Below are 23,661 nucleotides of genomic sequence, written 5' to 3' on the forward strand. Positions count from 1 at the left end.
ACCTAGTCAGAATTAGGGTTTCTGGAAGCGGTTTTCCAAAAACCGCGATTTTTACATTTTTAAAAAACCGCGATTTTGAATGTAAAAACCGCAGTTTTAGAATTTTGTATGGAAAAAATTCGTTTAAATCCACAAAATGTAAATTTTTGAAGAAAAATTCGAAAATTAATAAAAATTTTCTATTAACTTGAAAAGCTGGACTAAAATCTTGCAAAATTTTAGAAAAATTTTTAATTTTAAAAGTTTTTACAACAAATAATTTTTTTGACTATTTTACCAACCAATTTGGAACTGAATCTAAATAAAATGGAGAAAAATAGAAACATTTAATACTTTTATGCATAAAACTCCACATTTAATTTTTTTCAAAAATTTCATGCATTTGTATAAAAATTGAAAACCGCAAAAAACCGCAAAACCGCGGTTTTTGAAATTCTGAAAAACCGCAAAACCGCGGTTTTGGAAAAACGCGGTTTTTCAGAAACCCTAGTCAGAATCCAATTAAACCTCAACAAATACAATTAAAATATTTACAAATTCATAAATATGTAAGCACTCAATTCACATTAACTCATTTACTAATTATCAAAAACTGATTTTTTTGTCCCATTTATTATTTTTTTTTAAAAAAATATACATTTTTAAAGCCTCGTCTCAGTAGTCTTTTGTTTTTGTTCCGGTAAACACCTATTTAAGGTGTAGTAAATTTATCAGTCATGAAGCTCATTTTGTCAGCTTTCGTTTTGGTTTTGACCATTGCAACTATAAATTGTTCAAAAGTTGAAACCGATTTGTTGTCTGTGCTACATACACTTAAATCAATTGACCTTGAAACAAGAGATGAGGAAATTTATGATTCAGTTCCTATAGAGGCAATCATGTGGCTCGCATATATTGACTATGATTGTGTGAAAGAAAAGTTAAACATTCAAAATGTGGAAACAGATCAAATTAATGAAATTAAAAATTTAACGGAATTCGAAAGTTTAAATGTAAATAACAAAAAGCTGTTGGTTGCAATTGGAAATGCGGCAAAAGTTTGCACAAGAAAGTCAGAAGAGTTTAAAGATCATGGAATTTATCAGATTTTACAACTCCGATCATTTGTTGCTAAGTTTTTGTTTCCGGATGTCAGATTAAATGAAAAAAGAGCTGAGGAATGCTTTAAATGGGCACTGAGCAAAATTGAACCTGATTCACCACTAATTAAAGGATTTGATGTCAATACAATGAATTATTCTATAGCAACATGTGAAGAACACACATCAATCGAAAGCTACAAAGAAAGTCTCACAGAGCGAATGAAAAAATTGGACATAAAATCATGTGACGTCGAAAAATACGAGCAGCCAGCAACTGTCGGCTACAACGTCATGAAAATGTTATTATTCTCAAAAGTTGCTGATAAAATTCCAGAGTATAGAGATACTTTGAGAGAGTCGTTGATCAAGTTTGAAGCAGATTTGCTAGAAACTCAAATGAACTGCATTTTGTGGGACTTGAAAAATGAGAATTAAAATTAAAATTAAAATTTAAAGAAATTATTTGAAAAGAATAAATAAATTAAAATATTTTAGAAATTGCTTTTTTATTGGACGCCTCCTTTTTTTCTGTAAAAATTCTCTCGATCATTAAATTTCTCAGTTAATATTTAGCAATTAAGACATAAACAGAGAATACAAAGTGACGTCAGAAACAATTTCTAAGATGATCTTACGATGCTGAAACAAAATCACATTCAGTTCTCATTTTTTTAAGGGTCGTTAAAAAATTACGTATTGTTATTTCCTTCCTCTCTCAAAATTTTACGCTTATCTTGTCAACTGAATTTTTGTAACATGAAATGTGTATCAGTGTTTATGAAAAAAAGATATTAATTGAGGATCGTTTTAGTGGAAGGTATCGCAGCTACTAGAGTTATACAACACGGTGTCCCGTTCAGTAAATCTTTTAACAATTTAAGATTTTAAGAATTCAAAAAAATACAATTTTTCTTTTAGCAAATTTTTCTCTCAAAACAACAACAAAATTGAAAAGAACAAGAAAATCTTTAAAGATCTCTTAAAAATTCAAATGAACTCAATCGCTCACATAAACTCAGTCAAGCTATTAAGACGATCACTGCACCGTGAGTATTGAGAGAAATTTTATTATCTGGTGAAAAAATTGTGTATTTATATTTGAAAAAATCATTTTTAGCTATTTGAGTCAGTTTTAATCATAAAGAGTCAAAAGTGGGATCAAATTTAAATACTAGAAATGAAATATATTAACTGGATAATTGTTGTAGTTAGTGTAGCTGGATTTGGTCAGAATCTTGCTGATTTAGCACAAACTACAGGAAATACAAGTGAGACTTTGGATATTTTACAGGAATCATTTGTATATTCTTATTTATTTAATAACACAACAGCTGTTCCCATAATCCCTGAGAATGTCAATAGAACAATAACAAACGCTTCACAAACATCATCAGCAGCAGATTCATCTACAACCCAGACGCCCATACCAATCAGTACAAATTCATCGTCAAATACTACTGAACCTACCGTTACTACATTTCAACCATCACAAAATACTAATTCATCAGAAGTACCACCAACTCCATCCACAAATTCATCAACAACTGAAATTCCATCACAAAACTCAACAATTCCATCAAATTCGACAGAAAAATCATCATTTGCTCCTGCTACATACACACCAGCAACTGGTTGGGGCACATTCTTACTAGCTTTTGGGACTGTTGTAATTGTTGGATTTGTGTTGACTGCTTTATATTTTAAGAGCAAAAAAAGAGGAACGAGAAATGAATTTTCACCATTATTGAGTGAATTGGAAAGTGATATGTAATGAAACTGTGACTTATGATCATCATTTAGGCTAGTTTATATGTATTATGAGTTAATTTGTTTGATAATAAAATCTAATAGGATTTGGGGTTTTTTATAAATGATGTCGACAAGTTTTAATTTCAATAAGAGTTGGACCAATTTGAAGATTAAGTGCGTAGCCACGGAAGGGTTTTTCGCGTTATTTAATAAGTGAATTGACCCTAATATTTGCGCAGTAATTTATTTCACATATCACAAAACCGGTTTCTTATCACAATGTTCCTCAACATTGTTGTTGCTCTTTCTATATGCAAATAATTCAAGCATTCAATTTAGACATGAAATACAGCTTGTTTGTTATATTCACACCGTTTTCACGTGTGAATGTATTGAATTTGTTCAGATTGAAAAATCAGTTTTTTGGATTTTTCAGCAAAACTAAGCACAATGGCAAGTTTTGTTCTATCGCAAAAAGTTTGTGCCTGGAATTCCTCACCATAATCAAAAAACAGATTTGAAATTGGTTGAGGCATTGCTGAGAAAATCGAAAAATTCGCTTTCTGTAAGCAAGCAAACAAACAAACAAGTTAATCAGCAAGAAATCTCAATAACGAGACATCGTAGAGACTTCTAGTTTTTTGCAATCGATCCGTGCTGCTCTATAGAAGAGCTGATTAGATTTTGGGCATGGCAGGAACAGCCGTTGCTTCTAAAAAAGTAAAAAACTTTCGTTTTCATACAAAATTTCAAAATCAATGTTTTCTATGATTTTTTGAAACTTTGAACATTGTATGAAAATTACGAAAAATATTTAAAGCCTGCTCGCTGGAGCCTGATTCCTCAAACATTTGCCAAGCGAAGCTTGGCCTACCCGCTGGAGCTTGATCCCTCAAACATTTGCCAAGCGAAGCTTGGCCTACCCGCTGGAGCTTGATCTCAAACATTTGCCAAGCGAAGCTTGGCTCTACATTGCTGGAGCCTGATTCCTCAAACATTTGCCAAGCGAAGCTTGGCCTCTTCTGGAGCTTGATCCCTCAAACATTTGCCAAGCGAAGCTTGGCCTACCCCTGGAGCCTGATTCCTCAAACATTTGCCAAGCGAAGATTTGCATTAAATGCTGGAGCTTGATCGTCCTCAAACATTTGCCAAGCGAAGCTTGAAGCCTACCCGTTGGAGCCTGATCCCTCAAACATTTGCCAAGCGAAGCTTGGCCTACCCACTGGAGCCTGATTCCTCAAACATTTGCCAAGCGAAGCTTTGCTACCCGCTGGAGCTTGATCCCTCAAACATTTGCCAAGCGAAGCTTGGCTACCCGCTGGAGCCTGATTCCTCAAACATTTGCCAAGCGAAGCTTTGCCTACCCGCTGGAGCCTGATTCCTCAAACATTTGCCAAGCGAAGCTTGGCCTACCCGTTTGGAGCTTGATCCCTCAAACATGTGCCAAGCGAAGCTTGGCCTAGCTGGAGCCTGATCCCTCAAACATTTGCCAAGCGAAGCTTGGCCTTTCTCTTGGAGCCTGATTCTTCAATCATTTGCCAAGCGAAGCTTGAGCTTACCCGCTGGAGCTTGATCCCTCAAACATTTGCCAAGCGAAGCTTATTGGCCTACATGCTGGAGCCTGATACCTCAAACATTTGCCAAGCGAAGCTTGGCCTACCCACTGGAGCTTGATCCCTCAAACATTTGCCAAGCGAAGCTTGGCCTACCCACTGGAGCTTGATCCTCAAACATTTGCCAAGCGAAGCTTAGCCATAATATTCCCACTGGAGCCTGATTCCTCGAGATTTGCCAAGCGAAGCTTGCCTACCCGCTGGAGCCTGATTCCTCAAACATTTGCCAAGCGAAGAATGCATACCCCTGGAGCTTGATTCCTCAAACATTTGCCAAGCGAAGCTTGGCCTACCCGCTGGAGCCTGATTCCTCAAACATTTGCCAAGCAAGCTTCGCCTACCCGCTGGAGCTTGATCCCTCAAACATTTGCCAAGCGAAGCTTGGCCTAATGCTGGAGCCTGATTCCTCAAACATTTGCCAAGCGAAGCTTAGGCATTTTCCTACTTCCCGACTGGAGCTTGATTCCTCAAACATTTGCCATGCGATGTGAGCCTACCTGCGAGACGTAATTTTATGGGACGGTGTGAATATTTCTGCATTGGGTTTCTACCCGATACACTAGTTTTGTTTATAAAAATATGACGTTATAGGTCAAGAAGTGATTTGTCTGATTTTCAGTTTTTGATGCATTACAAATTGATAAGATTTATGTTGGCAGTAATTAAGTTAACCAGAGAGAGCAGTAAGTCTCGTGTTTCACTGTTAAAAACATCAGCATTTTTGAATTTTTATAACTGAGACATGAACCGATATCTAGATTTAAGGAAGTTTTTCGAATATCGATCTTGAGATCAAGTTGGTTAATGGATTCAAAAAGATTAGATTTGAATCCGACACCATGTCAGAGACACGCAGGTCTGGGTCGTATTTTTGATTGATTAACCCTATTTACTGCTCAGAAATAATAAAAAAAAAAAAAAAAAACTAACGTTAATAAGTTTTCATGATTTATTATCTAAAAAAGTCTACAATTTATTAACTAATTCTGACTTAAATAAAAATATTGCAAAAAACATTGAGCTCGCTTCTCTTCAAATCTTTTAAACAGTCCCAAGTGCTTATTCTTTAGTTGAACCAGCTCCTCGTCTGAATAATTTGTACTTCCCATGATTTTAAAGTGCAACCTGTTCTTTACTTTTTCATCCACTAAATCATCGCCAATACAATGAAATATTTTCTCTTCATTTAAATCATCAACTAGATTTCTTCGAATTTCCAATAAAAATTTGTCAATTTCATCAAAAATAGGTTTGCAAATTTTGCCGGTATTTTCATTTGATGTTGGCTCTTCATTGATGTATTTTAATTTCCTTAAATAACAATTCATTTTATTCTTCTTCACATGTCCTCTATAGAACTTTCGCATATTATCAAAAAAATCTGAATAAATTTTATCAAAATTGTGCTGACAAAGACGATTTGTGATAAAAATTGCATTAAATGCTGGATTATATCGTCTACTGGTTATTGAATCGTTATAAGGAAGTATTTTGAAGCTTCTGCATTCTTTGAGATTCTCAGATGTCTGAATATTGAGCTTCTGCATGACACAGTTGAGAGTTGAAAAGTCACCGGATGAAAAATGATGAAAAAATTCAAAAACGTGTTTGCAAGTTAGTTGGTTGTTATCTGGAACAGTGTTTGTCTCTAGTGGAGTTGCTGATGATCGGGATGTTGTTAAAATCAGAACGATTGTAAATAGATGAAGGGTATTGGCTAGATGCGTTGTCATATTGAGCTATATAATGCAAAATTTGATCTAATTATTTATGGATCTAATTTATACGATAGCGTCAGACACTTTAAAATTAGTCAATTGCCTTGAAACCTTTAAATTTTTGTAATTTTACCTTGAAAATTCCTTTCTCTTTTATCTACTATGTAGTTCTTAGCTAATCAGCAATCAAGAACAATCTGAGTGTAAATAATGAGACTTCACTGAATGTCATTGCAATATTTATAATAAAAGCTTATTAATCTTCATTTAATGAGATACATCAGGTTTGAAATTTTGTAGAAATTTGATTGAATAATTGCATACACAAGCTGAAAAAATATTTGTCGAACTAAATTGCTGCTATGGCTAGTTAGGATCTTAGATTTTTGATCGTTTTGTGCTATTCGGGTTGGAACTCTTTTAATAAAAATGTTTAGAAAAGCTATTAAAAGAAAACTAAATCATACTCATGGGCCTCTAACAAATTTGAACAATTGAAGTTAGTGTGTTAAGTAAAAACTTAACAGATTTAAATTTTAAATTTGATCAATAAAAAATTGAATTGATTTACAATTTCATCAATTTTTAAATCATTTGATACTGAACGTATTATTCATCAACAAGTATTAAATCATTTAATACTGTCACAAGTTTAGTTTTTTGTGTATTTTTAAACGTAAATAACACCAAATTTGTAGCTTAATACAATCGTACATCGCAAAATAAGAAAATTGGAGCAATTACCCATTATCATATTATTCTGTTTACGGTGATGATCTTTACAAATTGAAGCGTAAAAGAGATCAGTTAAATTTTGTTTATTGTTCGTGTCAGTTGCAAAAAGATTATAAAAAAAATAATTTAAAATATTACAAAAAGTGAATCCATTAAATTTTAAAATTTGAAATAAAATACTGCAATGAACATCCATATAATGATCATACTACTAGCATTCTTAACTACATTTACATTAGCAATCCTACCAGGAATTGACAAAACTCGAGTATTCTCTGACCGTAGCCTTGTCCTTTTAATAAAGCGAAAATATGAGAATCTTCCTGACTTTTACCTCGATGATGACTACTACAAACCAGACATTAGCTTTCTTCGTTCATCAAACAAAAAATGTGTTTTTGAGAAATTAAATCTCATCGATGTTGATGATGTGACTGTAGACGAAATTATTTATTTCGATCCAATTAATGCCATTGGTGATGAACAGGAAGATGTCAATACATTAGTGATCTACGTAATGTATTCGTGCATTGAGAATGTTGATGCATTCATTAATCATGATTTTGCTAATTTCATCAAGAAACCTCGTTCCTCAATTCCAAAAAATTCAACTGAATGTGCAAAATATGAACTTAAAAAGCTTAACAAAACTGAACCATTAATCAACAACTTTGAAGGCCTCAAAAACTTTACAAAAAAGCAGTGTAATAAAATCCTTGATGATATCAAAACAGTCAATAAAAGCTGGGATGAAGAGTTTCGTGGCTGTTTGAAGATCTACGATGATCTTTCACTAGAATATGGATTAAAGTTTGCAATTATGAATCATGAGATGCCAGATGAGAAGACTTACAATGAAGAGAAAGAAAAGTACGGAAGAGAATCAAAAATTGTGAACGATGAGTTTGTTGATTGCATGATTAAGAGAATTTTGTAGATATTTGAGTGTAAAATCAGTGAGATTGAGTAATTTCATGGCAGAATTGGATTTAATAAAGTTATTTGAACTAGTCTTGAATTTCAAACCAAAATATTTCCATGTTTTTAAATGAATATTTGTCGTATACCTTTTGCAGTAAACCTACCTCTAAAAGTACACATTTTTATTAAACCTTTTATTAGAATATTTTATGTAGTTTAACTTTTGTAGTACATTACAACAGCCTAAAATTAAATGTATGCACAGAATAACTATGTTACAAAATAAGGAAACAATTTAAATCAAATGAAGCTCAATGATACACGTTTGTGATGATAATTTATCTCATACTCCATTTATCTACTTGAAATCAATTTGAGTCTCAGTTTTGCTTGTGATTTTCGTACTGTAAGGTATGATTTTGTTGCTGTAAATACAGTTTAGTGGCTCTAATAAACTGAACTTGACACTTCTGAGACAAAATACTAGAATTTGAGTGTTTGACATTAAATAACAAAATTAATATTTGAAGTTAAAACATTAAAAAGTCAGCAATCTGTCAATAAAAATCAACAATTTGTGATAATGTTGAAGCAAAAGAAGATTTTAACAAATTTCCCTTCCACTCATCCTTCCATGTCCCTCTTACTCTTAATTTTTATTAGTTTAACCTTCATATCCACTTCCAATTCATTTTCAATCTCAATTAAACAAATTGACAACAGCGAATATCACCACAAAAAGAATCTCTTAATGCTTGTTAAAAGAAAGTTTCAACCACTAACTGATCCATATCTAATTGATGAAATTGAAGCCAAATACATCCGAACAGCAAACTTTGATTGTGTGCTTAAAAAGCTTAAACTTAAGGATGATCCGAGAATCTCTCGAGAGGAATTAAAGAATTTTGATGTTAGAAAACCATTCGGCAGTTTAGCACAAGACATGTCATTAATTGTTGTTAGCGTTATGCAATTTTGTATGGACGACTTTGATGAATATTCTCGCTATATATTTGAGAAAGGAATTGAGTCACCAATCGTAATGGTTCCTCAAAATGCCACCGAATGTGCGATCAGAGAGCTTTTTAAGCTTGAAAGACAGAAGCCCCTGTTTAATGGCAATTTTTGGGGTCTTAGGCTGCACACAAAGGAACAATGTGACAAAATATTGGAATATTTTTCACATTTTATCGCTGATTTTGACACAAAACATTATAGAGGCTGCATGAAAGATCATAAGGACAGAATTGCTGAATATCTATTGAAATTTAGAATCATACATAATGAGAAGACTGATGAAAGTATTAAACAAGCAGTTAGAGATGATTATATGAGGAATAAAGAAAGTGACGAGAAGGTCGTTGATTGTTTGATTGAGAGATACTCATTGTAAAATTGTGAATGTTTTCAATAATTTTAGAACTTGCATTTTTGTATTTTACAATATGGGGATGTTCAATGGTTACGTAACGCGATCTCTAGGGAGAAAAATTTATATTATATGACATGTAGCAAATTCTCAATTTAAATGATGATTAATAAAATTTAGATATAAAACACCATTTACTGTTTAGAAGCATGCTTCGAATCTATTGTTTTGTTAACAATTCGAGTCTTAATTTTTTGTGTATTTGCTTGTATTGAAGGCGTATTCATAAGAAAGATGAATTCAAGGGCATTCAATTCGCACGTACATTAAAAAAAAATCAAAAACCGATTAAAAAATTTCTTGCTACGTAAAAATATTTCATCATTTTAAAAACGATCGTCAAAGAATCAAGAACCGAAATTAAGAACAATTATTAACAATAATGAAAGTGATCAGCATTTCAATTATCCTACTGGTCCTTATCGTATCCATCCTCAGCTCTCCATCATCTAACAATAGAAGCGAGGAATCACTAACATCTGAAGAAGTAACAGATCTTCCAAATTTTTATGAGAATATTCTACAAAATAAGTTGGGATCTGATGAAACTATAGCAACAGTGACTGAATACAAGCCAAAAACAGGATGGAAATCAAAATTAATAAACATGTATCAAGATGTCAAAAATCATGCTGGTCATTATAAAGAAACAACAAAAAACTTTTTTGTGAATGGAAAGAAAAAAGTTTGCAAATTTCTATATGAAAATAACGTCACATATAATGTAGTTCAAAAATTTTGTGGAGATTCACAACAATATATTCAAAATGATCAATTAATTGAGGAAGTTTGATATTTTGTAAAAATTTAAAAAAAAATATTTTTTCAATAAAAATTTAAAATTATTTAAAATTTTATTTACCAAACCTTTTCAATTTCCTGGATTAAATACAATTTAATCAATCTCGGGACTTCCAGTAATTTAATTCCGGGATTGGAAATTTTAGTAATTTTAGAAAAAAAAACTCGCATTTGATAAGGAATGAATCAAAACATTGAAATGGTATTTTGCTTCACAATCAAAAAGAAGTTTATTTTTTTGTTATCGACGTAAAAAATGTAGAATTCCCGTTTTATTTTAAACAAAGGGGGTGATTGGTTAAAGGAAATTTAAAATAGTAAAATCATTTCAATTTTTCAATAAAATTTAAAATTTCTAAAAACTCGAGTGGTCAAAAGTATGTTATTAATATTTAAAGGCATGTTAATGTCTGGTTAATACAAGTCTTAGATTTTTTAATTCCTCGAATAATAGAAAAATGGCAAAAATTTGCATAAATAATATTTAAAAAAATTTTATTTCAAAGAACTTATTAACCCCCTTGATGCTGTATTCTTCATGCATGATTTCCGTAGTGAGAGTTATATATAAAACCGAGTTTTATCAGCTACATATACATTCATTTGATTTAATAATTTTGTTGAATATAGTTGACATTTTTGAAAATTTTCAAAGTGAATATTTTAATTTTCATAAAGATCATAAGAACCTGAAAATCTGATCTGATTCATCTTAGTACAAATTACAAATTCAGTATGAAACTTATTCTGTCAATTTTGGTACTTTCAATAGCTTTGACCGTTAGCTCAGCCGCTACTACAAAAGGTAGTAGAGATACAGAATTAGATGCGGTAAGTTGAATAATAAAAAGTCGGAATTAACGTCTGAAGCCGGCTCTATCCTTTGAAATCTTTTATCTGTTCCTAATTGCTGTGTTATATCATTAAATTCCTAAAAAATTAAAAGATTTTTTTCACAATTTTTATAGTCCGGAGAACAAGAATTCAAAGCACTTTACGACGAAGTCATCGAACAAGCTGATAAAGCTCCAAAGTCAAGGAACTGGTTGGACACATTCAAAGCACTCTGGCAGGGCATCAAGAATGAATTTAGTGACCTAAAACGATCAACAAAAGGAGCATTTTCGAAGGCAACACACAACATTTGCAAGTTATTGTACAAAAATAATTTAAGTTTTGATACTGTCGTTAAATTCTGCGGTGCAAAGGAAAATTATGTTGATATTATTTTCTATCCTGAATAAAAAATGTAAAAATTATATAATTTGTATTTATTTTCTTAAAAATTGTTCTTGTGATGTTTGTGTACGTTGCTTATCAACTGGGATTTCCGAATGTGTAATTTCTGTGCTGATAGTGCTCTTAGAAGTTAATCACTTATGAAGCTAAATACAGTATTGCTGATGTTGACGTTGGGAATTTTCAAGTATTAGCAGGGGATAGAACAGGATTCAAGTGACATTAGTTTAATATTATTGATCAGAACTGATATGTACACATGAGGCGTTTCCCGGGTTGATCTTAAAGTCAACCTTCTTAAAATAATTATTCAATTTTCTAGAGTTTTTCGTGAAAAAATCCCAACCTTCCCATATGGACTGAAAGACGTCACTTTCGAGTAAACGCTGAATAAGAGAAATCTCATGAAATCTCAAGAGAGTAAATGAGTAGTTTAATAATTATTAATTCACTTATTAAAAGCCTTCACGAAGTAAAGACTTATAATAGTAGTTTTCCTGTCACAAAAAAATGAAGTCCATTTTTCTAATTATTGCTGTTATTTCTGCGATTGCTTTCTCATATCCTGCTCCAGAGGATAGTGTAAGTAAATAAATTTTTTAGGAGAGTTTGGATTAGGATCAATTGTTCAGTTACGTTAAATAGCAATTATTTTTGTATCTAAAATTTTTATATTCACAGTACGAGTATGAAGAGTTGGGTTCAGACGGATTCGATTATTCACTTTTTGACAGCAAAACCAACGATGAAAGTTATTGGGAGAAAATGAAAAACTCTATCAAAAATATGAAAAACTCTAAATTTTATCACAGATGTGTAAGTTAATTAGTATCAACTTTTAATTATTTAATACTCCTGACAACTTGACATAATGTCTAGTTAAAAACTTGACCTGAAATTTTTTTACGTAACGTTCCAAAGAAAATGCCATTAGAACATAGGTCAAGTTATTATCTAGATATCATGTCGAGTTGTTCATTCGGGACAGTCAGTAAGTTATATTAACCCAAAATGTAATTTGTACTACAGATTAAATTTAATAGCACTATTGAAGATGAATTTAGTGATGACACAGAACCCAATATGCTAAATAATCAAACTATTGTAATGAAAGAGCCTACAAATGAGCAAAAAGAAAACTGCTGGAAGTATCTGAAAAATAAAGGATCAAAAGCGAAAAACTGGTTTACCAGTTGGTTTTCTACAACTAAAGTGGAACCAGAATCATATGATGATGTAACAGAACAAAAAGAAAGTAAGGTAATAAAGGTCGAATGATTACACCGAGGGTACACATGAGTAGGATAGGTTGGGTAATTAATCTGAAATTCTGCACTAAGCTAGCGTGACTCTTGAACGTTGTCGGATTTTAGAGTCACGCTTACATAATCAGTCAATTTTTGGTTTTTTGACGTCGTGAAAAAATATTACAAATTCCCACTATTGCTAAGTAATTGCAAGTTGAAAGGCAAAATATCATTCACTAAAATCATTTTAAAATGAGTAATTTGACAGATTTTATGTTTCAAATATTTCAGAATGAAACAATCACTACATTCTCTCCATATGCAGAAGATAGTAAAATTTATTATCCTGGTTTTGAAGATATGTTGACAACCCAAAAGTCACCAGGAATTTTTGGAACAATATTTGGATAGACCATGAAATTATTTCGATGTCAAAGCTTCAAATTTATAAAATTGTTCAAGGACAAATGTCATCGACAAAGTGTAAATAATGTATGCAATTATTGAAAAAAAATAAAATTTTGAAAGATAGTGGAGCTTTCAGAAACTGTTCGGAACTAGAAGTAAAAATTTGAATTTTATTTAAATGCATTTTTAAAGATCTACCTAAATAAAGATTGCACATTTAACAATATTGCTCTTGTTCGTAATCTTTAAAAATAGACGGAATTATAGAAATTGTGGAATTTTTATTCCTGGTTTTTTTTTCATAATCATTACTTTGTGTGCTGGAATTTCCAGTTAAAAAGTAATATGATTGAGAATTGATCAAAGGTCAGACACTTTCGTAAGACGCTATAATAAAAGCTGTGATTTTTTACAACTTTTTCAACTTATTTCAAATTTTTTTATTTATTTATTAAAGCGTCCTAAATTTATCAAAAATATAAAGAAAATCTCATAATTTTCAAAAATTAAAGAAATAATTCAAACCAGAGTTGCGATGACAGGTACCAGTCGCAGGTAGATGTGATAGGTTCTGTCAAAAGATGACGGCCTGTCGACAGGCGCGGCCTGTTACAGGTGCGACCTGTGACAGATGGACTGTTTCTGTTGACCTGTCACAATTTGCAACTCTGATTCAAACCATATTAGTTTCTATTAGAAATAAAACTAATTAACAAATTTGAATGTTATGAAGTAAAATCCAATTAAATACATTTCTGAATCATATTATGACCTCGATATTTTAATAATCATGTACTCACTACAATAATCTAAAGACATTGAATTTGAAAAGAAATATGACGTCAAATTTCTGGAATTCCTGTTTGTGTTGGAATGTCAATACATACACGAGAGTCCATTTATTATCAATCTAGAATTGAAAAATATAATCTACTCTTAAATGATTGTGAGAATCAGTTGAATTGAGTAAATTGAGAGGCTGAGAAGAAAAAAATATATTTTGCATTAAATCCATTGTTTTGCTGAAGAAAGTCAATTTATTAAAACTTTTAAGAGCAGATTGGTTGGCTTACAAATTCACTTGAAGCATTTTTTAAAAAGAGAATTTTAATTTTTGGAACTAAAAAAATCAACTAATCAATTATTCACTTGAAATGAAACTTCTCGTGTTGTCAATATTTGTGCTTGTTGCTTTGACTGTGTCACACTCACATCCAGACACAAAAGTAAGTACTAATAGGAACTATATGCATTTATTTGCAGGTTTATTTCTTAATATTTTGAATGAGTTGTTTGCTTCCAAAGATCCTGCAAAATTTAGGGATTGTATTGGTGAACATTAAAACAATTTTAATTTACAGGGTAAAGAAGACCAACAGAATGTGACATACCTTGGAGGAGATGAAGACAATGAGTCATCAACCATTAAGGAAGGCCGATGGAATAAAACTAAAAAGTTTTTCAAAAAAACCATAAATAAGGCCACAAATTTATTCAAATCAAATGTAAGTATAGCTATTCCTATATATAGGTAAAAATACCCTTCATCCAGGTTGCAACAAACAGAAAAGGGATTAAGATTATGTGGAGGGTTATACCAAGAAACGGGACAAGTTAAAGTTAAATTATTTTGGACTTCTTTTTCTTATAATTTTCAAATATTTTAGCCCAACAATACATCAATTGAGGCATCAGGAGTTGAAAATATTGCCATTATCGATGAATCAAGTGAAGAAGTTTATTCATCAACTACTGAGACTATCGGATTTTGGAAGCGAGTCAAAAATATTTGGTAAAATTTCATAAAACATTCTAATTTTGTCGTTCGTAAATGACATTGCTGAAATCAATATTAATTTTTATAAGCAAAATAATCCGCAAGTTTGTGTGTGTATGTTAAAAATAATTTTTTTAATCTATACAATAAAAATAAATGACGCAAAAATTTGTTTATATTTCTCGCAATTTTTCTCTTTAAAAGATTGTTGTAAATTTTCAGAGAATAAATAATTTGTGCTATTGACAATTGAGTTACTCATTTCGTGCTACTTGGAAGGAATATCAGAGTGTTGCTGATTATCTAATTAAAAATGAAGTTTCTTATTTTATCCTTGTTTGTGACTCTTCTGATGATTTCGTATTCTGAAGCTCAGTTAAATGTTAGTAAGAAAATTTGTAGCAAATTAAATTTATAAAACTATTAATTTGCTTTAATAGGACGAAGATATATCAATGAATCTAGAAATATTGTCAAACAGAAACAACGGAATCAAAACCGAGCAACAATTTACAAAAGGAGGAGTTGAATCCACCACAAGATTAGAAACTGCAGAAATTGAGGATTTCACAAATATTTATGAAGAGATGCCAACAACAGAAAAGCCTGGATTTTTTAAAAAGATTTTTGGATAGGTTTAATATGAACTTATTTTTTTTTTTGGATTTTAAGAAATTTATTTTCAAGTCCTTTTAAAAGAAAAAGCTATAAAAGTATAGTTGAATCACAAAAATAAAGACTTTATAGCATATTATAATTCACTCTCGATTTATTGCTATAACAATATTGACAATTATTATACAGAACATTTGATTGTATGGAGATGAAGGTCTCTCAAATGAGATTAATATTAATTATTAATATTGAGAGCACAAATCTTGACTTCGTTAATCATTAGTCTCAATTTAATAATCATCAACAGAACACTTTTTTATTTTAATAGTAATTTTTATTATTATTACGATTGTGGGAATTTGAAATATTTAAACTTAACAATAAAATTGTTTTAAAGTTGAAAGTAAAATAGCATTTGCGATTTGAGTACAAATTTAAACATGAATTATCAAATAATACTGTTATGTGCAATAATCTCACTATCGTATTCAAATTCAATTCCAAACGTAAGAACAGTAACAAGAGCAGCAAAAGAAGAGCAAAATGATGAGAAATTGTCTTTCAAATTTGGAAGTTTTTCGTGGATTTTTCAATCAAAATAAGATTTTTGCTCATTCTCATTTTGTTGTTTTTCCTTAATCGATACTCTGAATCGACATTGATTAAGTACTAAAATAGTAAAATATTAATTGAAACATCCATTTTAGAATAAACAAATTGAAGACCTAAATTTATTTTATGATCAAGAAAAGAACTATTATTCAGAAAATGAAGGTGCAACATTAAAACCAATTTCAACACCGATAGAAAAGACTGGTTGGTGGGATATGACTGTAAATGAAATCAAAAAACCTGTGAAACAGTTAAAAAACTTTTTTGGTTTTAATGTAAGGAAAAAAAATATTTTATTTGATTAGTTTTAAATAACAATGTATTTTTAGTCAAGAAATGAAAATACTGAGACAGCAACAGTAGCTTCAGATTCGCCAAAAATGACAAATGTAACTGATTCAGTACCTGTGGTACCAGAAATTATGACATCGACATTGTCTCCAACGATCCCAAAAATGTCAAATATGACTAGTTCAGTAATTGTAATAACAACACAGGCTCCAAGTGATATTGATGAGGACACAACAACTGTGAAATCTAAATTCTTCAGAAAGAACTAAAATCTGATCTTATAATTTTATATTTTAGGGTCATTGCTAAAAGCAGCTTGCAACATTTCAATAAAAACAAATAAAATTTAAATCTGGTTCATCTCTGATAACTCAAACTTAATTAAATTACACTCCATATCCCGACTTTCCGAAACAGTATCACAAGACTGTTAATAAATTATCATCGAAGGGTCGTGGCACGCAAATTTAATATAATTAAAAGATTCTCATCTCCACTCGTGTCTCGCACCGACAGAAAAAAAAATTTAATTACATTAAAATTCACTTCCACCCTAGCGCCAAAATGGCAAGATTTTTGGTCGATATTGCCAGAATTCGAATGCAAGATTTTTGCCCGAGAACGATTTTTGCCAGACTTTGCAAGATTTTCCATACATTGAAAATCCTTAACTGCACGACAATGCAAGAAAACAGCTATAAATCGGACCGATTTTTTTTATCGGTCCGATTTTTGCAAGATTTTGCCAGACAAATCGTCCATAACTTGACTAACTTGCATGCAAGTTTTGGACGATTTTTGCCAGATTTTGGAAGATATTGCAAGATTTTTTTATTAAAAAATTTTAAAAATTTAATTTTTCCCATCTTTTTTTCGCTTTCTCATATACTTCACAAGTGAATGAATCTTTTTGAAACCTTATATACTCGTCCGATTTTTGCCAGATTATGCCAGATTTGTCTTGGGATTTGAACCTAGGATCGCTTGATTTGAAGATTGTTTGAAGTCGTGCACTTAACCGCTGAGCTACCGCTATCTGAAATTATATAACTTTATGTATGGCAAAAGACATATATAAGTTACTAATGAATTCCAAGTATGAAGTATAGTTATATTTTGAATTTAATTTTTCGAATTAAATTTATCTTTCTACTTATTTAAAAAATTTTTTTTTACATTTTCAAAATGTTTAGTTTAAGTGTACATATTTTATTCACTTCTTATTCACATGTGAATGAATTGAATTCGTTAAGATTCGGAAGTTGGTGTTTTTTTTAACGTATGGCGTTATCAATAATTTGTAATTAGTTTGTTTTTTAATTCTACATCATAATCTAGATAAAGAATCGAGATTGGAAGCTGCATTGCGAGGAAATTGTCGAATTCCCTTTATGCAATATAGTCATCTACTAATCAAATCATTTTGGGTTTATAATCAAGATAATTTAATAACGAGAAACCGAAATCTCTTCTTCTAGTTAATCTAGTAAAAAAAGTACGGCATAATCTGGTTCAAATCAAAAATTTATAACTTAAAAGATTTTCTGAAAATTTCAAAAAAGTTCAAAAAATATCTGGCAACATCGTTCAAGAATCTTTCAATTTCTGTCCGATATTCGAAAGACTTTTTTATCCGATTTTTGCAAGATTTATCTTGCACAATCGGACCGAAAACTGGAAGACATTTCGGACCTTTTATCAAAAATTATGTCTGGCAAATTCTGGCAAAAGTCGGACGTATAAGATTCGTCAGATTTTTGCCAGAAAATGCAAGATTTTTTTCTGGCAATATCGTCCAAAAATCTTTCAAAATCGGACGGATTTTTTCGTGCGAAAAAAAATCGTCCAATATCTTGCAAATATCTGGCAAAATCGGACGGACAAAAAAAGTCTGGCAAAAATCTTTCCATTTTGGCTCAAGGCCATTCCTGCTCGTCGATGCCGAAAAATTAAAAATTATTTTCGAGGAGTTTCTTATCAGAAAATTAATTTTTCTCTTTCTTTTTGTTTTTAGTGCTCATTCTCAATTAATTCATTACTTGCTTCTGTTTGCTTTTTGATGCACGAAATCACTGCGAAGGCTGAATTTTGTTTTTAGGGGAGGACAGAATGTGATGTTTATACTCATCACGTAATTTATGGTCAATAAAGATGTAATTAAATTCTTTAATGTGAGCATTTCTGAGATTTTTTTCTCCTTCGCCGTCGTGTGTCATTTAGGGATAATGTGGAACTAGAACAAGAGTGCTGAGGGGAAGGAAGTGCTTTGTTGTTCAGTAACAGATTGTGTTTGTTTTATTGACAGACAAAAGAGGATGAAAAAGATGTTTTTTTGTTATCGGGGTTTTGGAGATGTCTGGGATGTTTAAAAGAAATTTTAAGGTGTTTTGGATAAATTTTAGAATATTTTAGGTCGATTTTTCTAACGTTACTCGACATCAGCAGTCACGTTAGGGTAATATGCTATATGTGTAAAAAGCTACTTGGATTTTGTATGGAAAAGCCAAATTGACTCCATAAAAAGCTTGAGTTGACTTCAAGCTTTGACCGCTTTTGGTATTAGTTATTATTTTCTCAGTTTAATTTTGAGATGCGACACGACATGTTGCTACAAAACTAGTTATTTACCGCAGTCTATTTATTTTTGAAAATCATTCCTATCTTTACAGATTTCTCAACTACAACCCAGAATCTGCTGAACATTCAATACAAGTCTTAATAAATTCCATTTCATTTAATTATCATCAGATCAGTAAGTAATTGCACATATTTAACTTTCTTTCTAATCCTCAATACATTCACCAAATTCATTAATACCATACCGACCCATGTCCACTCACTGATTATCTCATCAAACAACATTTTATCCAATTTTTATTAAGAACATATTCATTTGATATCGATATCATCAGTTCTATGTCCATGTTCATCCCCGGTAAATAAAAATCATCGCAATATGCACTGAAACATCCATAATCCCATCAAATTGACGCTTTTAGTGTTGACACACTCATTCACTTCACACAAATTTTCTACTTTTTTTCTTTCAACGATAAAAATCAATTGTTGTTGCTGAATGACCACACGCATGAAGGAAAAATTCGCCCCTCGAGGGTGATTCGCTTATTTTTATTGCGGCCGGACAGTTCTGATGCCGGTCATTCTGGGAAAATAAACATAAGGACACAGAATTCTTTTTTTGTTGTTTTGTTGTTGTTTTGCGTTAAGGCAGACAGAGGGATGAAGATTTGGGAAAGGGAGAGAAAGTTTTAATACTGATGGACATATGGACAGTGACCTTCAGTAAAAGTATAAAAATAGTTTTTATGTTGTGTTTTACAAGTGAATTTTTGTTTTTGCTGTTGTTGTTGTAATGAGGGCGAATGCCTGAGGTGGAAAAGGTGATGGAATTTTTTTTTTGGAATTTAATATATTTTCAAAGAATGAAATGGACAATTGCAGTACATAATGGGTTATTGATCAACTCAAAATAACTGATCAACTTTTGTTGGTTGTGATGCTTGTTTGGGAAATATGTATCGTTTAGAAAAGAATGAAAAAGCTTAAACTAATTTGAAAAGGCAACTGCTACTCTATGGAAGCAACATGTCACAGAAAAAGCGGAAAATGAGGCCATAATACAATTTTGCCTCGAAAAACCCTTAAGAAAATGTAAATTTTTATTAAAAATTAGGGTTGACCTCATTTAATTTAACGTCTCTGTTCTGGTACTCTGAGAATATTAGAAAAAAAAAACTATAATCAGAATTGATTGATTCGGTTATTATTGTACGTAATTAAGTTTAATAATTCAAACAGCTTTTATGTTTGTTGTATGTGTACACATTATTTACCAAAAAAATTACATAGAATTTAATCTTCATAATTTATTTAATTCAAAATAGACATAACTTTTCATTTTTGAAATAATTTTTGATTTAAATTTTGTGATATTAGTTAGTTGAAGCGGAAATTTAGAGAGTTCCAGGCTTGAATTGATCAATAAGAATTGTTTTTGATGAACAACATACAAAGCTTTGCACCATTTTTATGGAAAGTCTTTCAATACGACATGATTCATAAGAATCCTAAATATTCAGAAAATTTAAGTGCTAAAATTATTTTTGCATTAAGAATGATAGCTTTTGGTTTCTACATTATCAACTTGTTACTTTACTTCTGTGTTCTAATTTTCAATATCTATTATGATGCATCAGACGTCTCGAAACTCTCATTTTTTGGAATTATCTTAGCATGCCTACAAATAGCACTGACCAAATTATTGTTAATATTCAAAAATAAAGAAAAAATCAGAAAAATTATGCAAAAATTGCCTGCAAACTACAGCAAAGAGGAAGAACAGGACTTTAATGTTTCTCAGCAACTCCGATGGTGTCGTGTTCCATTTTTGATGAATTTATTGACAACTTTTGCCGGAATTTTTATCAGTTTTGTGACTCCTTTTGATAAAAATATTTATTTCAATTCCTTGAAATTTCCACTTATGTCCAATGTTGTGGTTTACTATTTTGCAAACTTATGGATACGAACGATGATTATTATTACAATGTCGTTAACAATTATCAATGAAAACATCATTTATGGCTTGATTATCATCTTGACTGTTGAGTTCAGAAAGTTAAAACAAAAGATTTTTGAAATTAGAGCAAAAGTGTCAGAAAATGCTAGAAAAGTTGCAAAATTAAGAAACATTTTGCCTGAAAATCGAAACTCTAATCACCAGTTTGTAGAATCAATGCCAAAAATAATCGAAATAATTAATGAACATACCCAATTGCTAGACATTCGAGACGATTTAGAAGATTTCTTTGCACCTGCATTTTTAGTCAACTTTCTATGTGGACTCATTTGCCTATGTACATCAGAAATCCTATTTTTAGTTATTAATGATCCGATACATGGAGCTGCATTCCTTTCAAGCGGAATAACTCAAGCACTTATGTTTTTTGTCCAGTGTTACTATTGTCAGCAACTTAAAGATGCAAGTTTGAGTATTTCTGATGCAATTTATGACTGCAAATGGGAAGAAATTGAGGATGTGATGATAAAGAAGCATTTGCTGATGATTCTCATCAGATCACAAAAGTCAAAAACTCTCACGTGCTGGAAATTTGCTGAAAATTCATTCGAACTATTTGGATCGGTGAGAATTAAAATTTTTATTTTATTTTGAAAATTTTGATAATAACTGTATTTTTTTGCAGTTTTTGGCATCAAATTATTCTTATTTTACGATATTTCGAAGATTGTACTACAAAGATTAAATAGTGTGATTAGAAAATCGATTTGTCGTGTTATGTAATAAGTTAACGCCTCCGTGGTTGATTTACTTATTTTAAACTCTTTAGTACGACCTTAAGAACCATTTCTATTTTAACTCTATTCCCCAATTAAAGTGTTTAAGTTGTATCACAATTAGCTAAGTTATTTGCACTTCAACCTTATCCATTTTTACGCATCTCAAACTTTGCCACATCATTCTACAATGTCCGATTTCTACTTATTAAGTAGTTTATTGTAGTGCGTACCAAAAAATGTCGAAATTAGTTGGTGTTAACAAAAACTATTTCAAATAAATAAATGATTTTATTCTCACAATCTAAATAGAAAATATTTCTTTAATTTTACACATTATTAAAAATATTTTCATTAATAAATCATAAAATAATTTTAATAAATATTTAATAAACTTTATTACATCAAATCAGAAGCGTAGCCAGAAATTTTTCAACTTTTTTGTATGGATTGCAAAAATTAAGGGTGGGGAGTCTAGCTTGGTATTTTGAATTGAAGAATTTTTTCCAAAAAGGGGAGTTGACCCCCTCCCCTCTGAATACGCCCACAAATCGAAACAAAGTACACTTTTCAATATAGGTTATATTAATAGTACCTTTATTTACATTCTTTATTTCATATCTAGTTAAGTTATTGAAACAGTCAGACATAGTTTTAAAATTATGGAAAATATTTCAAACTTTGCATCAGTTTTAAGCAAAATTGTTCAACATAATTGGATTCAAAAAAGTCCTAAAAAATTCATCGAGCTCAAAAATTTTCAAGAAAAAATTATTTTTTTCTTAAAATTCATCATTTTTGGCATCCATGTTGTGAATCTACTGATATATTTTTGCGTGCTCTCGGTCAATATATACAATGAACCGATGGATATCCGTAAACTAGCATTTTATGGAATAATTTTAGCAAGTCTACAAATTGCACTGACTAAATACTTTTTGATTATATGGAATCGTGAAAAAATCCAGAAAATCATGAGAAAATTGCCTCAATTTTACAGCGTAATGGATGAAGCAGATTATAAAGTGTCTCAGCATCTTCGATGGTGTCGGATACCATTTTTGATGAACTCAATCACAATTTGTACTGGTGTGTTTTTGAGTTTTTTGACTCCATTTGGTGAAAATGTTTATTTTGGTACTTTAAAGTTCCCACACATGTCGAATGTTGTAGTTTATTACTTTGCTAATTTATGGATACGTTTGATGATTGTCATGGCTCAAATGATTACAATTCAAAACGAAAATATAAGCTACGGCTTAATAATCATCTTGACTGTAGAATTTAAGAGATTAATAGAAAAAGTTGACAAAATTAAGGAAAAGTTGATTGAAAATTCTAGAAAAGTTGTTAAATTGAGGAGAATTCTGCCACAAAATTCAGAAAATACATTCAAGGATCAACTGTTTATTGACTTAAACTCAAAAATCAACGAAATTGTCAAGAGACACAGTCAATTATTAGATATTCGTGATGAACTTGAAGATATATTTTCTCCAGCATTGCTAGTTAACTTCATTTGTGGCTTTATCTGCCTCTTTACATCGGAAGTCTTATTTCTAATGGATGATGATCCTATGGATGGTGTAGCTTTCTTATCAAGTGGATTATCGCAAACGATTATCTTTTTTGTGCAATGTTATTATAATCAGCTACTTAAAGACGCAAGTTTAAGTATTTCGAATGCAATTTATGATTGTAAATGGGAAGACATTGAGGATGTGAATTTAAAGAAGAAATTACTGATGGTTCTCATGAGATCACAAAAGTCAAAGACTCTAACATGTTGGAAGTTTGCTGAAAATACATTTGAACTTTTTGGATCGGTAAGTGTTTTGTGGCTCTAAATAGGGATTTGTCAAATTGATATAATTCTTAGCCTTTAATCAATTCTGAATTCGATTTTCATTAGTTCTATTTTTTTTTAGTTTATGGCAACCAACTACTCATATTTTACTATTTTTCGTCGGCTGTACAAAAATAATTAATCAATGTGAAGAGACCTTGAGAAATATTGAATTTCTTACGTCATTTCATTTATATAATTAAATTTTAGAGTAATAGATGTCATTATATTTCTATTGACGTAATACTTCTGTCCATCATAT

The 23,661-nt window shown here is 31.0% G+C and overlaps 5 protein-coding genes and 1 long non-coding RNA gene across 7 annotated transcripts; all 6 read left to right on the forward strand.

Moving 5' to 3' along the window:
* The first annotated feature begins 1,809 nt into the window (after nucleotides 1-1,809).
* On the forward strand, nucleotides 1,810-2,956 carry LOC139099374 (uncharacterized). Its single transcript, XM_070651815.1, has 4 exons — nucleotides 1,810-1,941; nucleotides 2,001-2,128; nucleotides 2,200-2,350; nucleotides 2,414-2,956. The coding sequence occupies exons 3-4, from the start codon at nucleotides 2,260-2,262 to the stop codon at nucleotides 2,851-2,853; spliced, it is 531 nt and encodes a 176-aa protein (XP_070507916.1). The 5' UTR covers nucleotides 1,810-1,941; nucleotides 2,001-2,128; nucleotides 2,200-2,259; the 3' UTR covers nucleotides 2,854-2,956.
* Nucleotides 2,957-10,485: 7,529 nt separating this feature from the next.
* Nucleotides 10,486-11,312, forward strand: LOC139099360 (uncharacterized). The gene is made up of 2 exons (XR_011545297.1): nucleotides 10,486-10,879; nucleotides 11,017-11,312. It is a non-coding gene; the product is annotated as an uncharacterized lncRNA (long non-coding RNA).
* Nucleotides 11,313-11,726: 414 nt separating this feature from the next.
* LOC139099358 (uncharacterized) lies at nucleotides 11,727-13,104 on the forward strand. Its single transcript, XM_070651789.1, has 4 exons — nucleotides 11,727-11,869; nucleotides 11,969-12,103; nucleotides 12,317-12,547; nucleotides 12,826-13,104. Exons 1-4 carry the CDS (start codon nucleotides 11,798-11,800, stop codon nucleotides 12,943-12,945), a joined length of 558 nt encoding a protein of 185 aa, XP_070507890.1. The 5' UTR covers nucleotides 11,727-11,797; the 3' UTR covers nucleotides 12,946-13,104.
* A 698-nt stretch (nucleotides 13,105-13,802) lies between these two features.
* On the forward strand, nucleotides 13,803-14,897 carry LOC139099402 (uncharacterized). Its single transcript, XM_070651844.1, has 3 exons — nucleotides 13,803-14,168; nucleotides 14,304-14,447; nucleotides 14,610-14,897. Exons 1-3 carry the CDS (start codon nucleotides 14,097-14,099, stop codon nucleotides 14,736-14,738), a joined length of 345 nt encoding a protein of 114 aa, XP_070507945.1. The 5' UTR covers nucleotides 13,803-14,096; the 3' UTR covers nucleotides 14,739-14,897.
* A 71-nt stretch (nucleotides 14,898-14,968) lies between these two features.
* LOC139099337 (uncharacterized) lies at nucleotides 14,969-16,598 on the forward strand. Its single transcript, XM_070651761.1, has 4 exons — nucleotides 14,969-15,101; nucleotides 15,160-15,840; nucleotides 16,042-16,221; nucleotides 16,276-16,598. Exons 2-4 carry the CDS (start codon nucleotides 15,775-15,777, stop codon nucleotides 16,504-16,506), a joined length of 477 nt encoding a protein of 158 aa, XP_070507862.1. The 5' UTR covers nucleotides 14,969-15,101; nucleotides 15,160-15,774; the 3' UTR covers nucleotides 16,507-16,598.
* A 2,096-nt stretch (nucleotides 16,599-18,694) lies between these two features.
* Nucleotides 18,695-21,848, forward strand: LOC139099384 (odorant receptor 13a-like). Of its 2 annotated transcripts, XM_070651827.1 has the most exons (3): nucleotides 18,695-18,989; nucleotides 20,195-21,401; nucleotides 21,463-21,848. In XM_070651827.1, the coding sequence occupies exons 2-3, from the start codon at nucleotides 20,256-20,258 to the stop codon at nucleotides 21,520-21,522; spliced, it is 1,206 nt and encodes a 401-aa protein (XP_070507928.1). In that variant the 5' UTR covers nucleotides 18,695-18,989; nucleotides 20,195-20,255; the 3' UTR covers nucleotides 21,523-21,848. The 2 variants fall into 2 exon arrangements, with proteins under 2 accessions (XP_070507928.1, XP_070507927.1); XM_070651826.1 differs by having other exon boundaries at nucleotides 18,695-21,401.
* Nucleotides 21,849-23,661: the final 1,813 nt, after the last annotated feature.

This window comes from Chironomus tepperi, unplaced genomic scaffold (assembly GCF_022539635.2).
Source record: "Chironomus tepperi strain 1889 unplaced genomic scaffold, CSIRO-AGI_Ctep_v1 contig_467, whole genome shotgun sequence".
NCBI lineage: Eukaryota > Metazoa > Arthropoda > Insecta > Diptera > Chironomidae > Chironomus > Chironomus tepperi.

What these genes read in the sequence shown, in the direction of transcription:
- LOC139099374 (XM_070651815.1), top strand. Translation starts at nt 2,260, where the DNA reads ATGAAATATATTAACTGGATAATTGTTGTAGTTAGTGTAGCTGGATTT. An exon ending in ACAAACTACAGGAAATACAA is followed by an intron (nt 2,351 to 2,413) that starts GTGAGACTTTGG and finishes ATAACACAACAG; the next exon opens with CTGTTCCCATAATCCCTGAG.
- LOC139099358 (XM_070651789.1), top strand. Translation starts at nt 11,798, where the DNA reads ATGAAGTCCATTTTTCTAATTATTGCTGTTATTTCTGCGATTGCTTTC. An exon ending in ATCCTGCTCCAGAGGATAGT is followed by an intron (nt 11,870 to 11,968) that starts GTAAGTAAATAA and finishes TTATATTCACAG; the next exon opens with TACGAGTATGAAGAGTTGGG. An exon ending in CTAAATTTTATCACAGATGT is followed by an intron (nt 12,104 to 12,316) that starts GTAAGTTAATTA and finishes TTTGTACTACAG; the next exon opens with ATTAAATTTAATAGCACTAT.
- LOC139099402 (XM_070651844.1), top strand. Translation starts at nt 14,097, where the DNA reads ATGAAACTTCTCGTGTTGTCAATATTTGTGCTTGTTGCTTTGACTGTG. An exon ending in ACTCACATCCAGACACAAAA is followed by an intron (nt 14,169 to 14,303) that starts GTAAGTACTAAT and finishes TTTAATTTACAG; the next exon opens with GGTAAAGAAGACCAACAGAA. An exon ending in CAAATTTATTCAAATCAAAT is followed by an intron (nt 14,448 to 14,609) that starts GTAAGTATAGCT and finishes CAAATATTTTAG; the next exon opens with CCCAACAATACATCAATTGA.
- LOC139099337 (XM_070651761.1), top strand. Translation starts at nt 15,775, where the DNA reads ATGAATTATCAAATAATACTGTTATGTGCAATAATCTCACTATCGTAT. An exon ending in ATTCAAATTCAATTCCAAAC is followed by an intron (nt 15,841 to 16,041) that starts GTAAGAACAGTA and finishes CATCCATTTTAG; the next exon opens with AATAAACAAATTGAAGACCT. An exon ending in AAAACTTTTTTGGTTTTAAT is followed by an intron (nt 16,222 to 16,275) that starts GTAAGGAAAAAA and finishes ATGTATTTTTAG; the next exon opens with TCAAGAAATGAAAATACTGA.
- LOC139099384 (XM_070651826.1), top strand. Translation starts at nt 20,256, where the DNA reads ATGAACAACATACAAAGCTTTGCACCATTTTTATGGAAAGTCTTTCAA. An exon ending in CATTCGAACTATTTGGATCG is followed by an intron (nt 21,402 to 21,462) that starts GTGAGAATTAAA and finishes ATTTTTTTGCAG; the next exon opens with TTTTTGGCATCAAATTATTC.